Source organism: Macaca thibetana, chromosome 5 (assembly GCF_024542745.1).
Source record: "Macaca thibetana thibetana isolate TM-01 chromosome 5, ASM2454274v1, whole genome shotgun sequence".
NCBI lineage: Eukaryota > Metazoa > Chordata > Mammalia > Primates > Cercopithecidae > Macaca > Macaca thibetana.
The window spans coordinates 76473597-76486119 of NC_065582.1; the positions used below are offsets into that span (position 1 = coordinate 76473597).

The following is a 12523-nucleotide window of genomic DNA, read 5'->3' on the forward strand; positions in this document are numbered from 1 at the left end:
TGTTTATTTGGACTGGATGGTTTCTTAACAATGTTGAATTCGTGATTCCAAAACTTTGTTATCTGAACTATTTAGAGGTTCAGGGTTAGGTTCAAAAAATCCTCCTTGTCTAAAAACAAAAGGAAAAACATCTTGTAATTAAATGAAAAATGGCTCATACTTTACTGAGAACACCGAGTTTTATGTATATGTATTGTATCTGTACATATCGTAGCACAAGGTATATATATGTGTGTGTATGTACGTATATCTGTATATGTATGTATGTATATAATTATCACAGAACATTTGGGATCTTTAAAAACTTCTTTGGAGATTAATCTTTCACCTGTTAGAAGTCGGTCAGCAGGTGAATTGGCTGGTAGACGTGGACAGATGAACACTTGGAAAAAACTCTTTATCTTTGCATCTCACTTAAATATATGATGCTGTTATCTTAAATAATTTTTTCTGATTAATGCTAAGATAAGAAAGGGTGTTGACTTTCAGTGAAGAAGTATTAGAGCTCTTGTAGATTTTAAAAGATCCAGTTAGCTTTTTTTTTGAGGTTTTCTCCTGTAATCGAATTTAACCATCCTTTAAGAGTTTCCATCTTCCAAGTTCTTTTTAAACTGTACCTTTCCAGAAGTAATATCTCAATTTAGGAAAATAATAGAGAATTTATCTTGCAATTGCGAAATAGCATATAAGTAATCCTAAATTAGTAAATATTGGGTTCCTAATATGTAAATTGTAATAATACTTATTCTTCAGGATTATGAGACTGATAAATACTATATGTAAAGTGTCTCGTCCAATTCCTGCTTGATACATAGTATGTAATCAATAAATAGTTATATAATATATATGATTACACACAATAATTAATTACATATTATATAACAGTAATATATTTATATATTATATAATTACATAATAATTATAATGTATATAATTAACATCATATAATGTATATAATGTAGTTTATAATATAGCACTTTGGGAGGCTGGGAGGATTGCTTGAGCCCAGGAGTTTGAGGCTGCGGTGAGCTATGATTGCAACACTGCACTCCAGCCTAGGTGACAGAGAGAAACCCTGTCTCTATCAAAGAAAAAGAAAAGTTAAAAAGCAAACAAAAGCGAAACCTCCAAATAAAGCATTTAACAGTCTCTAGCATATGGTAGCACTGAATACATGGTAGCTATTAAACAGATCTGATATTAATGACTGCCACATGCCCAGCACTGTGTCTGTACCATGTATTCTCATCTATGTACACAGCATATCCAGCCCAGGAGTGGTTTTCTGGATCTCTCTTTTATCTTCTTGGCATTATTAGGCATCAGCAGTTTATGTGCGCTGGAGGGGAGGGAGATAAGATGTGAGAGTTATATTTCTTTTTTTTTTTTTTTTTTTTGAGATGGAGTCTCACTCTGTCATCCAGGCTGGAGTGCAGTGGAGCAATCTCTGCTCACAGCAACCTCCGCCTCTCGGGTTCAAGCAATTCTCCTGCCTCAGCCTCCTGAGTAGTTGGGACTACAGGCGCATGCCACCATGCCCAGCTAATTTTTGTATTTTTAGTAGAGACGGGGTTTCACCATGTTGGCCAGGCTGGTCTCGAGCTCCTGATGTCATGGTCCACCCGCCAGGGCCTCCCAAAGTGCTGAGATTACAGGCCTGAGCCACCATGCCTGGCCAGGTGTTATATTTCTGAAAGGCAGTCCTTCTGTAGGTTTGGTTTCTGTCCTGTGACCTGTGTCATGAAGCAAGTATGCATATCTCATTTGCATACCCCTTACCTATCCTTTCTCCAGATGACCTTGATTAGTCGAGGGAGGATGCCACTCACTTTCTTGCACTTCACTGCCCCCTCCCATTTATTATTATTATTTTTTGAGACAGATCTTTGCTCTTGTTGCCCAGGCTGGAGTGCAGTGGCATGATCTCGGCTCACTGCAGCCTCCACCTCCCGGGTTCAAGTGATTCTCCTGCCTCAGCCTCCCAAGTAGCTGGGATTTTAGGCGCGCACCACCACGCCCGGCTAATTTTCTATTTTTAGTAGAGACGGGGGTTTCACCATGTTGGCCAGGCTCGTCTTGAACTCCTGACCTCAGGTGATCCGCCTCTCTCGGCTTCCTGGAGTGCTGGGATTACAGGTGTGAGCCAACGTGCCCGGCCTGCACTTCACCCGGTAATTGTACTAGAGTTCCCTCATCAGACATATCAATTCTTGTTTGGAAAGACCTTCACTGGCCTTCCCTTGACTAATGGTTATTTCAACTTACAGCTTAGGCTTTACTTCCTTGAAGAAGCCTTGTTTGATGATCCACACCAAGCTGGGTGACCAGCCTGTGCTTATTCCTGCCATATTTTATTAAATTTACTGTTTATCACCCCGCCATACTGAAATTCTTTGAGATGGAGGGTAGAGTTTCCATTTAAATATTTTAGCCTAGCATAATATCTGGCACATAGTAAGTACTGAATAAGTATATGTAACTTATAAATAATATGTAAGTGGCATATTTTATATGTCTAAAAGAGGAACTGAACTCAGATCACAAATTACAGCTTCTAGGTCTTTTAGGTCTGTATTCTCAAACTTGAGTGTCCATCAGCATCACTTGCAGGGCTTCTTAAAAGACAGACTGCTGGGCCCCCAACCCCAGACTTTCTGACTTAATCGGTCATTTCTTACTAGTTCCCAGATAATACTGTTGGTCCAGGGGTCACATCTTTAGAACCACTTCAGGGAAAAAAAAAGAAAGTATGTTTCTTGGGCATTTCTATTTACTTCTTCACTGATCACCATCAGTGATTTTAGATTTTCAAATTTGCCCACAAAAACAGTTTTCTCCAATAGCATAACATAACTACAGTAACTGTTGCAACAGTGTTGGAAAGATTTTTCCTTGCAGAGGTACTATATAATTGGTCCTAGATTCTGTGGTATATTGATGCTAAGAGTTGAAAGGAAAAATTTAAAACACAAGGGGGCCATCTTGTGGTGGCCATAGCAATTCAGAAAACTTTAAAAATTGAATTTGTGCTATAGGAAACCAAACGTGGAGGACAAATTCGTGTTTTCTGACACATATTATGCATCTGGAAAAATGTTTGCAGACTACAAATTAGTTTATATATTTTAGTTAGTTTTTTCTTTACTTGTGAAAAAATTCTTGTTTCACAGCATGGTATCACTTTTACTGTGTCCTCAGTGATAGATAATTTTATTACACCTCTGTTTCCCTTGGTAGTTAGGTAGTCTTGGAACTGTGATTCATGCCTGTGGTCGGGAGTTTATTGAGAAAAATTTTATTTGTTATTTTTAAGAAATCAGGGTGGAAATTTTATGTCATTTTTAATTTTAGGTGGTATAAATAGTTGAATAAGTACTTCCTATTTTCTGGACCCAGCTGGTTTATAACTTAAGAAGAAATAATGGAAAGCCAAGAATTTATTGTAAGTTTTACCATTTTTCACAATTTGGTGAAATTCCTTTCCTCTCTCCCTTTCTTCCTTCTTTCTTTTGAAGGCGTTTCACAAACATATTGCTGTGTTGCCAGGTTTAGCAAAAACAAAACAAAAAAAACAAAAAACAGGCTACTCAGTTAAATTTGAATTTCAAATAAACAATGCATACCTTTTTTAACATTAGGATCCCAAATATTGCACAGTTTTTATCTGGTAACCCTATCTGTTACCTACTATTCATACTTGTTACACAAAATCATCACTTTTCAGCCTTTTGGCTAAGATCAAGTATTAGACAAAGTCCTTTGTAACATATTCTTTGGAAGTGTGAGACCGGGAAACAATATCTTTCTCTTGAAGAACTGGCATTCCTCTTCTGTATAGATCAGCGGTTCTCACACTGTTTGATCTCGGGACTCTAACACTCTAGAAAATTGTTGACCCCAAGTAACTTGTGTATATGGGGGTCTTACGTCTATTGATGTTTTTCATACTAGAAGTTAAAGCAGAAATGTAAAAAGTATTTATGATTTGGCTTAACGGAAGACAACTGGATTCTCATGTTTGTTTCTTCTACATTCAGGTTGCAACTGAATCTTACAATATTGCATATACATAATCCTGGGAAACTTCATTCTGTACCCCTGAAGGAGTGAGGATGAAAAGACAGCATTATGAAAATAGTTTTGACTTCACAGATACTTGTAAAGGTCTTGGAGACCTCCAGGAGTCTCTGGACCAAACTTTGAGAACTGCACAGATTATTATACTGTGTAATCCAATAATTTTTTTCCCTTCCCACTGATGACTGGAGAGCTCAAATTACTTTCAGTGCTCATTTATCTTTTTTGTTTCTTCCTTGTATTTTTCCTGTCCTTTCTTCCTTCCCCTGCCATTTCTTCCCTTATTCCCCCCTTCTCCTTCTCTCTCTCCCTTTCTTCCCTTTTTATTTCATTTAATTAATGTTTAATGTTATTGTCATGCTATCTGTGTTTTTGTTTTTAAAATTTAAAAAATTGATATGGGTGTATGTGCCTTTTTTTGATGAAAGGTGCCTTAAATATATTTTGTATGTAGGAAGGATATATAAAATATATAACATTGAATATATATAAATGGAAACCATTTCTTTTGTATTTTTGGAAATGAGGTTCTATATACTCATCAAAAGATGAAGAAGTCAAAAGTGTGGCAAGATGGAATTCTGAAGATCACTCCCTTTGGAAACAAAGTGAGTACAAGGCAGTTGACTACAGGGTGCAAGAGCGAGGTTCTTGATTTTTGATTGAATATTTTAAAAATTGTACGTGATAAAATGTCAAATATATCCATACATTGAAATGATGTGAAAACAGATTTTCAAATGATCTCCATATCACAGTGGTTCATTTGTGCGTTCTAAAAATGTTCATTAATAGAATGCATGAGATCTGTTATCCAGTAGCACAGTACAGTGACTGTTGTTATTATTATTTTTTTGAGGCAGAGTCTCGCTCTGTCGTCCAGGCTGGAGTGCAGTGGCACGATCTTGGCTCACTGCAAACTCCGCCTCCCGGGTTCAAATGATTCTCCTGCCTCAGCCTCCCAAGTAGCTGGGACTGCAGGCACCTGCCACCACACCTGACTAATTTTTTTGTATTTTTATTAGAGACGGGATTTCGCCATGTTGCCCAGGCTGGTCTCAAACTCCTGACCTCAGGTGATCTGCCTGCCTCAGCCTCCCAAAAGGCTGGGATTACAGGCGTGAGCCACTGTGCCCGGCTGAGTGACTATTGTTAATAATAATTTTTTGTGTATTTTCAAAATAACTCCAAGAGTGGAATTGGAATGCTCCTAACATAAATGATAAGGCCAGGCATCATGGCTCACACCTGTAATCCCACCACCTTGGGAGGCTGAGGCAGGAAGATTGCTTGAAACCTGGAGTTCAAGACCAGCCTGGGCAGCAAAGCAAGACTCTGGCTCTACATAAAAAATAAAAGTAAATAAAAAAATTTTACAAAAGTTATAAACTGCTTGTTATATACTAAGCATAATGCTTTAAAAGTATCAACTTACTTAATCTACGTAACTCTCCTACTAGTTAGGTACTCTTTTAATCTTTGTGTTACCGAAGATGAAACTGAGGTACAGAGAGATGGAGTAGCTTGCCAAGGGTCAAAGCTGGAAGGTGGAGGAGCCACATATGAACCTAGGCTTTTTGTCCCCAGAGCCCATGTCCTAACCATTCTCCATTCTACTGTGTCTTTTTTTTTTTTTTTTTTGTGAACCAGAGTCTGACTCTGTTGCCCAGGTTGGAGTGCAGTGGCAAGATCTCAGCTCACTGCAGCCTCCGCCTCCCACATTCAAGCAGCTCTGCCTCAGCCTCCTAAGTAGCTGGGACTACAGGTGCCACTACCACACCCGGCTAGTCTTTTGTATTTTTAGTAGAAATGGAGTTTCGCCATGTTGGTCAGGCTGGTCTCGAACTCCTGACCTCAGGTGATCCAAATATTACCAATTTTAAAAAAGAACCTTATTACAGTTGAGTCACTAATTTTACATAGGACACATTGACAATGTCTGTGGCCTCCTGAATGAAGCCCCTACTCCTCAGTCTAGCAATTAAATATAACCATATTCTGTTCTTATTTTACTTATCTGTCATTGTGAGGTTATCACTGAGGCAAACTTTTTAGTAGAGAAAAGGCTATCTACTATTTCTTTTTTTTGTTTTGTTTTGTTTTTGAGACTGAGTTTTACTCTTGTTGCCCAGACTGGAGTCCAGTGGTGCAATCTTGGCTCACCGTAACCTCCACCTCCCAGGTTCAAGCGATTCTCCTGCCTTAGCCTCCCAAGTAGCAGGGATTACAGGCATGCGCCACCATGCCTGGCTACTTTTGTATTTTTAGTGGAGACGGGGTTTCTCCATGTTGGTCTGGCTGTCTCGAACTGCTGAGGTCAGGTGATCTGCCCGCCTTGGCCTCCCGAAGTGCTGGGATTACAGGTGTGAGCCACTGCGCCTGGCCCTACTATTTCTTAATATTTAATTTGTTAAAACAGTAAATTAAAAAACTAATTTTGCTTAAGTCTTCAAGTTCAATTTATGTAATCCTATTAAATTTGTAAACCTAGTTGAGTTTAACAGTTACTTTCAGTAGGGTTTTCACTTAATGTTCAAGCAACTTAAGTTGAAAAAACTAAGTGGTTTTTTTTTTTTCTTTTTTTAGACAGAGTCTTGCTCTGTTGCCCAGGCTGGAGTGCAGTGGCACAGTCTTGGCTCACTACAACCTCTGCATCCAAGGTTCAAGTGATTATTCTGCTTCAGCCTCCTGAGTAGCTGGGATTACAAACACCCACCACCATGCCTAGCTAATTTTTGTGTTTTTAGTAGAGATGGGGTTTTACCATGTTTGCCAGGCTGGTCTCGAACTCCTGACATCAAGTGATCCTCCCACCTCGGCCTCCTAAAATGCTGGTATTACAGGTGTGAGCCACTGTGCCTGGCAAAAGTAGCTTTTTAAAATTAAAAATAACACAAATATTTTATTAGTTTTTTTGTTTGTTTGTTTGTCTTTTGAGACAGAGTCTAACTCTGTCACTCAGGCTGGAGTGCAGTGGTGCAATCTCTGCTCTCTGTAACCTCCACCTCCTAGGGTTAAGCGATCCTCCCACCTCAGCATTCCAAGTAGCTGGAACCACAAGCACACACCACCTCACCTGGCAATTTTTACATTTTTTGTAGAGACAGGGTTTCACCATGTTGGCCAGGCTGGTCTCAAACTCCTGAGCTCAAGCCATCTTGGCCTCCCAAAGGGATTACAAGCATAAGCCACCGCGCCTGGCTCAAATATTTGAAATATCAGATTACCTAATGTCAGATTGGCCAATAACTAAAATCTATTCATGACTATAATTCAAAAGTATTGATATTTTTGGTTTGAATTACTTCATTTTGTCTATATCCAGTTCTAAATGTTTCAGGAGTTACAAGGTACTTTCACATTGAGTAAAAAACATGTTGTTACCCAAGTAAATTGGAGTTATCATATCAACAAACTGAGGCTGCCAGTAAGATTTTAGAGTGAGATTTGAGACCCAAGGCTATAGATAATCAGGATAACTTGAACACCATCACCAAGGGACATGTCGAACCCTGTGTTTAATTGTAGTAACAACAGGATCTCCAAGTCTATGCTCTTTGAAGGTGGTGGTCTCATGGTTGCTATCGCTATGTTCAAGTCATGTGATTAATTCTTCTAATTTAAATAGATGAATATTCAGGTCTGTGCATATCCATATGTTTTTTAAATATATAAACTAGTTCATTCAGTGTCTGATGCTATTCTATATAACTTTTTCTTTTATATTCTGCCTTTTTCTTTAGATCTAGTGTCTTTAAAATCTTGTAGATATTTAAAAACCATCTGATTGGATTCTGCATATCCTTTGTGTTGTCTTCTGGTTCCAAATTATTATGGTCATGCTAGTGCTACTATCCAACTTTATCTTCAACTATAGCATACATTTGTTGAGTGCCCATTATATATCTCACACAAGTAGGTTATAGGAAAACAAGGTAAATTCAAGTTAGTCCCTGAAAGTTTCTGTGTTCTAGGCAAGTTAATTATCTCACTGTTTCCGATATAACGCCCTCATTCTTAAATGCAGGCTGTTGCTTATATTCTTCTCTTGCTGGTTATGCCTTTTCTCTATCTAAATTCTGTCAAAGTTATTCAACTTCCACTGAATAAGTCATCAACCTACCAACATATCGCTGGTGAACAGTGGGAAAAGTCAAGTAAGATAGGTGGATGCAGAGTAGAAGAGCAGTTAGCATCAAATGTCAAGTAGACCTCAGTTTCAATTCTGGCCCTTCGCTTATTAGATGTATAATTTTGGGGAAGTACTCTCAGTGCCTCTGTTCTTTCTTTGTAAAATGGGGGAAATGATGCTTCATAAAGTTGTCTTAAGGATTAAAATAAGAAACATGTAAAGACCTTAATAAAGTACCTGCCACATCCTAAGCACACAATGAATGGTAGTTTGTTATTATAGTTCTTGTCTTCAAGGGACTTTTATCTAATTTTTGACTAAGGGCATAAGGATTATAATATGTTTGTTTAGGATTCTATGAGATTACAAAGTAGAGACATTTAGATCTGTCTCTGGTTCAGGGAAGTCTTTCTAGATGAAGCATATATGTATATATTTTTTGTTCTGTTTTGTAAACAAAATTGCTAAGTTAAGGGGAAGGGAGCTGAATATTGTGTCCTAGTCCCAACAACCTGAATGTATGAAATGATACGAAACGTGGGGAACTATAAGCATTTAAATCTAGCTGAAATGAAGGCCCCATATTGGGAAATGATGCAGTATAAAGCTAAAGAGGTAGACAGGAACCATATCATGAAGAACTTTGTGTGCTCAGCCCTAGGAGCTAATGAAGAATTATGAGAACAAGAGTGACATATCATATTTGTATTTTATTTTATTTTATTTTTTTGAGACAAAGTCTTGCTCCGTCACCCAGGCTGGAGTGCAGTGGCACGATCTCGGCTCACTATAGCCTCTGCCTCCTGGGCACAAGTGATTCTTGGGCCTCAGCCTCCTGAGTAGCTGGGATTACAAGCATGTGCCACAACACCCGGCTAATTTTTGTATTTTTGGTAGAGACGGGTTTCACCATGTTGGCCAGGTTGGTCTCAAACTCCTGACCTCAGATGTTCCACCCGCCTTGGCCTCTTAAAGTGCTGGGATTACAGATGTGAGCCACCATGCCCGGCTATGTTTGTATTTTAGAAAGATTGGTTTGGCAGCAGTGTAAAAGTTGTGTAGGGTAAAAGTCCGATTGGGTTTCAGAGACTTATAGTAGAGGCTGTAGAATAATCTAGACAAAAAGTAATGGAGGTCTGACCAAGCAGACATTAGCAATGACGATGGAGAAAAAGAATGATTATAGATAAATTATGAAAATATAGCCTCTTAAATCTTGGATATAGAAGGTGAGAGGAGGATCCAGAATGACTTTTAGGTTTGTGTATTTATTTCGCAAGATGAAATATTTCAAAAAGAAAAATGAGTTAATGGGAACAATCAAGATTTTTAGTTCCATATTGAATATAACAAATTTGAGGCTGGGTACGGTGGCTCATGCCTGTGATCCTAGTACTTTGGGAGGCCAAGACGGGCAGATCACTTGAGGTCAGGAGTTTGAGACCAGACCAGCCTGATTAATGTGGTAAAACCCTGTCTCTACTAAAAATGTAAAAATTAGCCAGGCATGGTGGCGGGTGCCTGTAATTCCAGCTACTCGAGAGGTTGAGGCCCGAGAATCGTTTGAATCCGGGAGGTGGAGGTTGCAGTGAGCTGAGATCATGCCACTGCACTCTAGCCTGGGTGATAGAGTGAGACTCAGTCTCAAAAAAAGAAAAAATAAATAAAATAAAATAAATAAATAAATTTGAAGTATCATAGAAACACTCATGTAATTAGCTGTAGAGATCTAGACCTCAGCAAGGAGTTCCTGACTACTAGTATAGATTGGAAGTCCTTGGCTTTTAGATGGTATTTGAAACTATTAGAGTGTATTCATTTATTCAACAAATATTTTTTGAGCATCCGAGTGAGTTACACACTGTTCTAACAAATACAGCAGGGAACAAAACAGATAAATCCCTGACTTCATGGAAATAACACGGAGGAGAGAGACCGCTAAATTAAATGAATATGTATGTCTAGTGAAAGGCAATAACAAGGACATTAGTGTGGTTGGAACGGAGTGAGCAAGGGCGAGAATGGAGATAAAGGGGATTATATAAGCCTCACTGGCTATGGAAAGAACTTTTGTTATTCTTAGGGAGCTGCAGAGACGTGGGAATGACTTGAGCAGGAGCATAACATGATCTGATTTATATGGATGATAGTGCTCAGGGAGGGTGTATCAAATTAAAAGAATAGAGGGACAAGAATACCAATTTTTTTTAACAGCTTTATTGAGATATAATTCACACTTCACACACTTCGATTCACCCATTCAGTGATTTTTAGTATTTTCACAGTTTTGCAACCATCAGCACAATTTAAATTTGGCATATTTTTGTCACCACCAAAAGAAATCTCATACTCATTGGCAGCTACTACTCAGTACCCAGCCCCCAGCCCTACCCAAACACAAATCTACTTACTGTCTCTATAGATTTACCTATTCTGGACATTTTTGCATGAATGAAATTATGTAATAAGTAGTATTTTGTGAGTAAGTCTTATTTAGCATAATATTTTCAAGATTCTTCCATGTTGAAGCATGTATCTTCATATGTATTTTATTTTTTATTGCCATATAATTTTTTTTTTTTGAGACAGAGTTTCGCTCTTGTTGCCCGGGCTGGAGTGCAATGGCGTGATCTCAGCTCACCATAACATCCACCTCCCTGGTTCAAGCGATTCTCCTGCCTCAGCCTCCTGAGTAGCTGGGATTACAGGCATGTGCCACGAAGGCCAACTAAGTTTGTATTTTTAGTAGAGACGGGGTTTCTCCATGTTGGTCAGGCTGGTCTCGAACTCCCAACTTCAGGTGATCTGCCCATCTCAGCCTCTCAAAGTGCTGGGATTATAGGCGTGAGCCACCGCACCTGGCATGATTTTCTTTTTTTCAATAGACAGGGTCTTGCTCTGTCGCCCAGGCTGGATTGCAGTGGTGCAATCATAGTTCACTTTAGGCTCAAACAATCCCTCTGCCTTAGCCTCCAAAGTAGTTGGGACTACTTAGTCTTACACCACCGTGTCTGGCAAATAAAAAAAATTTTTTGGAGATAGAGTCTTGCTTTGTTCCCTGGATTGATCTTGAACTTCTGGTCTCAGGTAATCCTTGCATCTCAGCCTGCAGAGTACCTGGAGTAGCTGGGATTACATCACGAGCTGTGTACCGAGCCCAATACGTCATGTTTTATTTATCCATTCATAATGCAGTTGATATACTTTTGGGTTACTTCAACTTTTTGGCTATTATGCATAATGCTGCTATGAGCATTAATGTGCAGGTTTTTGTATAGACATATGTTTTTATTTCTCTTGGGTATATACCTAGGAGTGGAATTGCTGGGTCATGTGGGAATTTTGTTTAATCTTTCAAGTAATTGCCAGACGGTTTTCCAAAGTGATGGAAACACCAGTATTAAAGGGGCTAGTGGAAAAATTGCTATGAAAAAGGGCTAGAGACATAAGGGGAAAGCTAGAAAATGGTAATAACCTTAGCATCCTTTTTTCCCCCCTTAACCCTCACATTTAACAAGTTTTATTCATTATACCTCATAAACAATTATCCTTCTGAATGCCAATACCTTATTTTAAGTGCTAAATCATCTCCTTTATCCTGTATACCATCCCATTGCAATAATCTCTTGAAATGATCTTGTCTCCTGTTTGTCCCCTTTAATGTGTTTCAATTATATTTTCTTCCCAATTTTTTTTTTTTTTTTAATTGAGATGGAGTCTCACTCTGTTGCCCAGGCTGGAATGCAGTGGCGTGATCTCAGCTCACTGCAACCTCTGCCACCTGAGTTCAAGCAATTCTCCTGCCTCAGCTGGTATTTTTAGAAGAGACGGGGTTTTGCCATGTTGGCCAGGCTGGTCTGGAACTCCTGACCTCAGGTGATCCACCTGCCTCGGCCTCCCAAAGTGCTGAGATTACAGGTGTGAGCCACTGCACTCAGCCTCTTCCCAGTTTCATTCTAATATCCTCCTGGTAGCAATTAAGTTCTTGAATTTATTTATGTGTGCCTTTACTCTCTTACACAGACTGATGCATAATAAACATTCAAAATAGATGCATTTTCAAATCCAAGTTCAACAAATGTAATCCTTTCGTTATATGATGACTTATATAACAATTACTTATTTTCTCTTGAAGATATTTAAGAAAAGCATAATTGTGTTGTTCCTTTTTAACCTTTATTTTGTTTTTATACAGGCAATTTTATATGATGACAAAGGAGCATGTTTGGAGAGTGTGTTTCTTAAATGCCTTGAGGTATTTTAGTGTGTTTATCTTATTTTTAAGTTATTATTTAAAAATCTCTTTAAGTCCTT

General features: G+C 38.6%; 1 protein-coding gene across 6 annotated transcripts in view; it reads left to right on the plus strand.

Annotated features, from left to right (window-relative positions):
* The window catches only part of ZGRF1 (zinc finger GRF-type containing 1), an 84836-nt gene that overhangs the window by 532 nt on the left and 71781 nt on the right, over window positions 1-12523 (plus strand). For all 6 annotated transcript variants that reach the window (XM_050791315.1, XM_050791310.1, XM_050791313.1 and 3 more), the window contains exons 2-4: window positions 3352-3442; window positions 4605-4685; window positions 12405-12464. In XM_050791315.1, the coding sequence (XP_050647272.1) occupies window positions 3422-3442; window positions 4605-4685; window positions 12405-12464 (162 nt within the window). In that variant the 5' untranslated portion in view covers window positions 3352-3421. The remainder of the gene's footprint in view (window positions 1-3351; window positions 3443-4604; window positions 4686-12404; window positions 12465-12523) is intronic.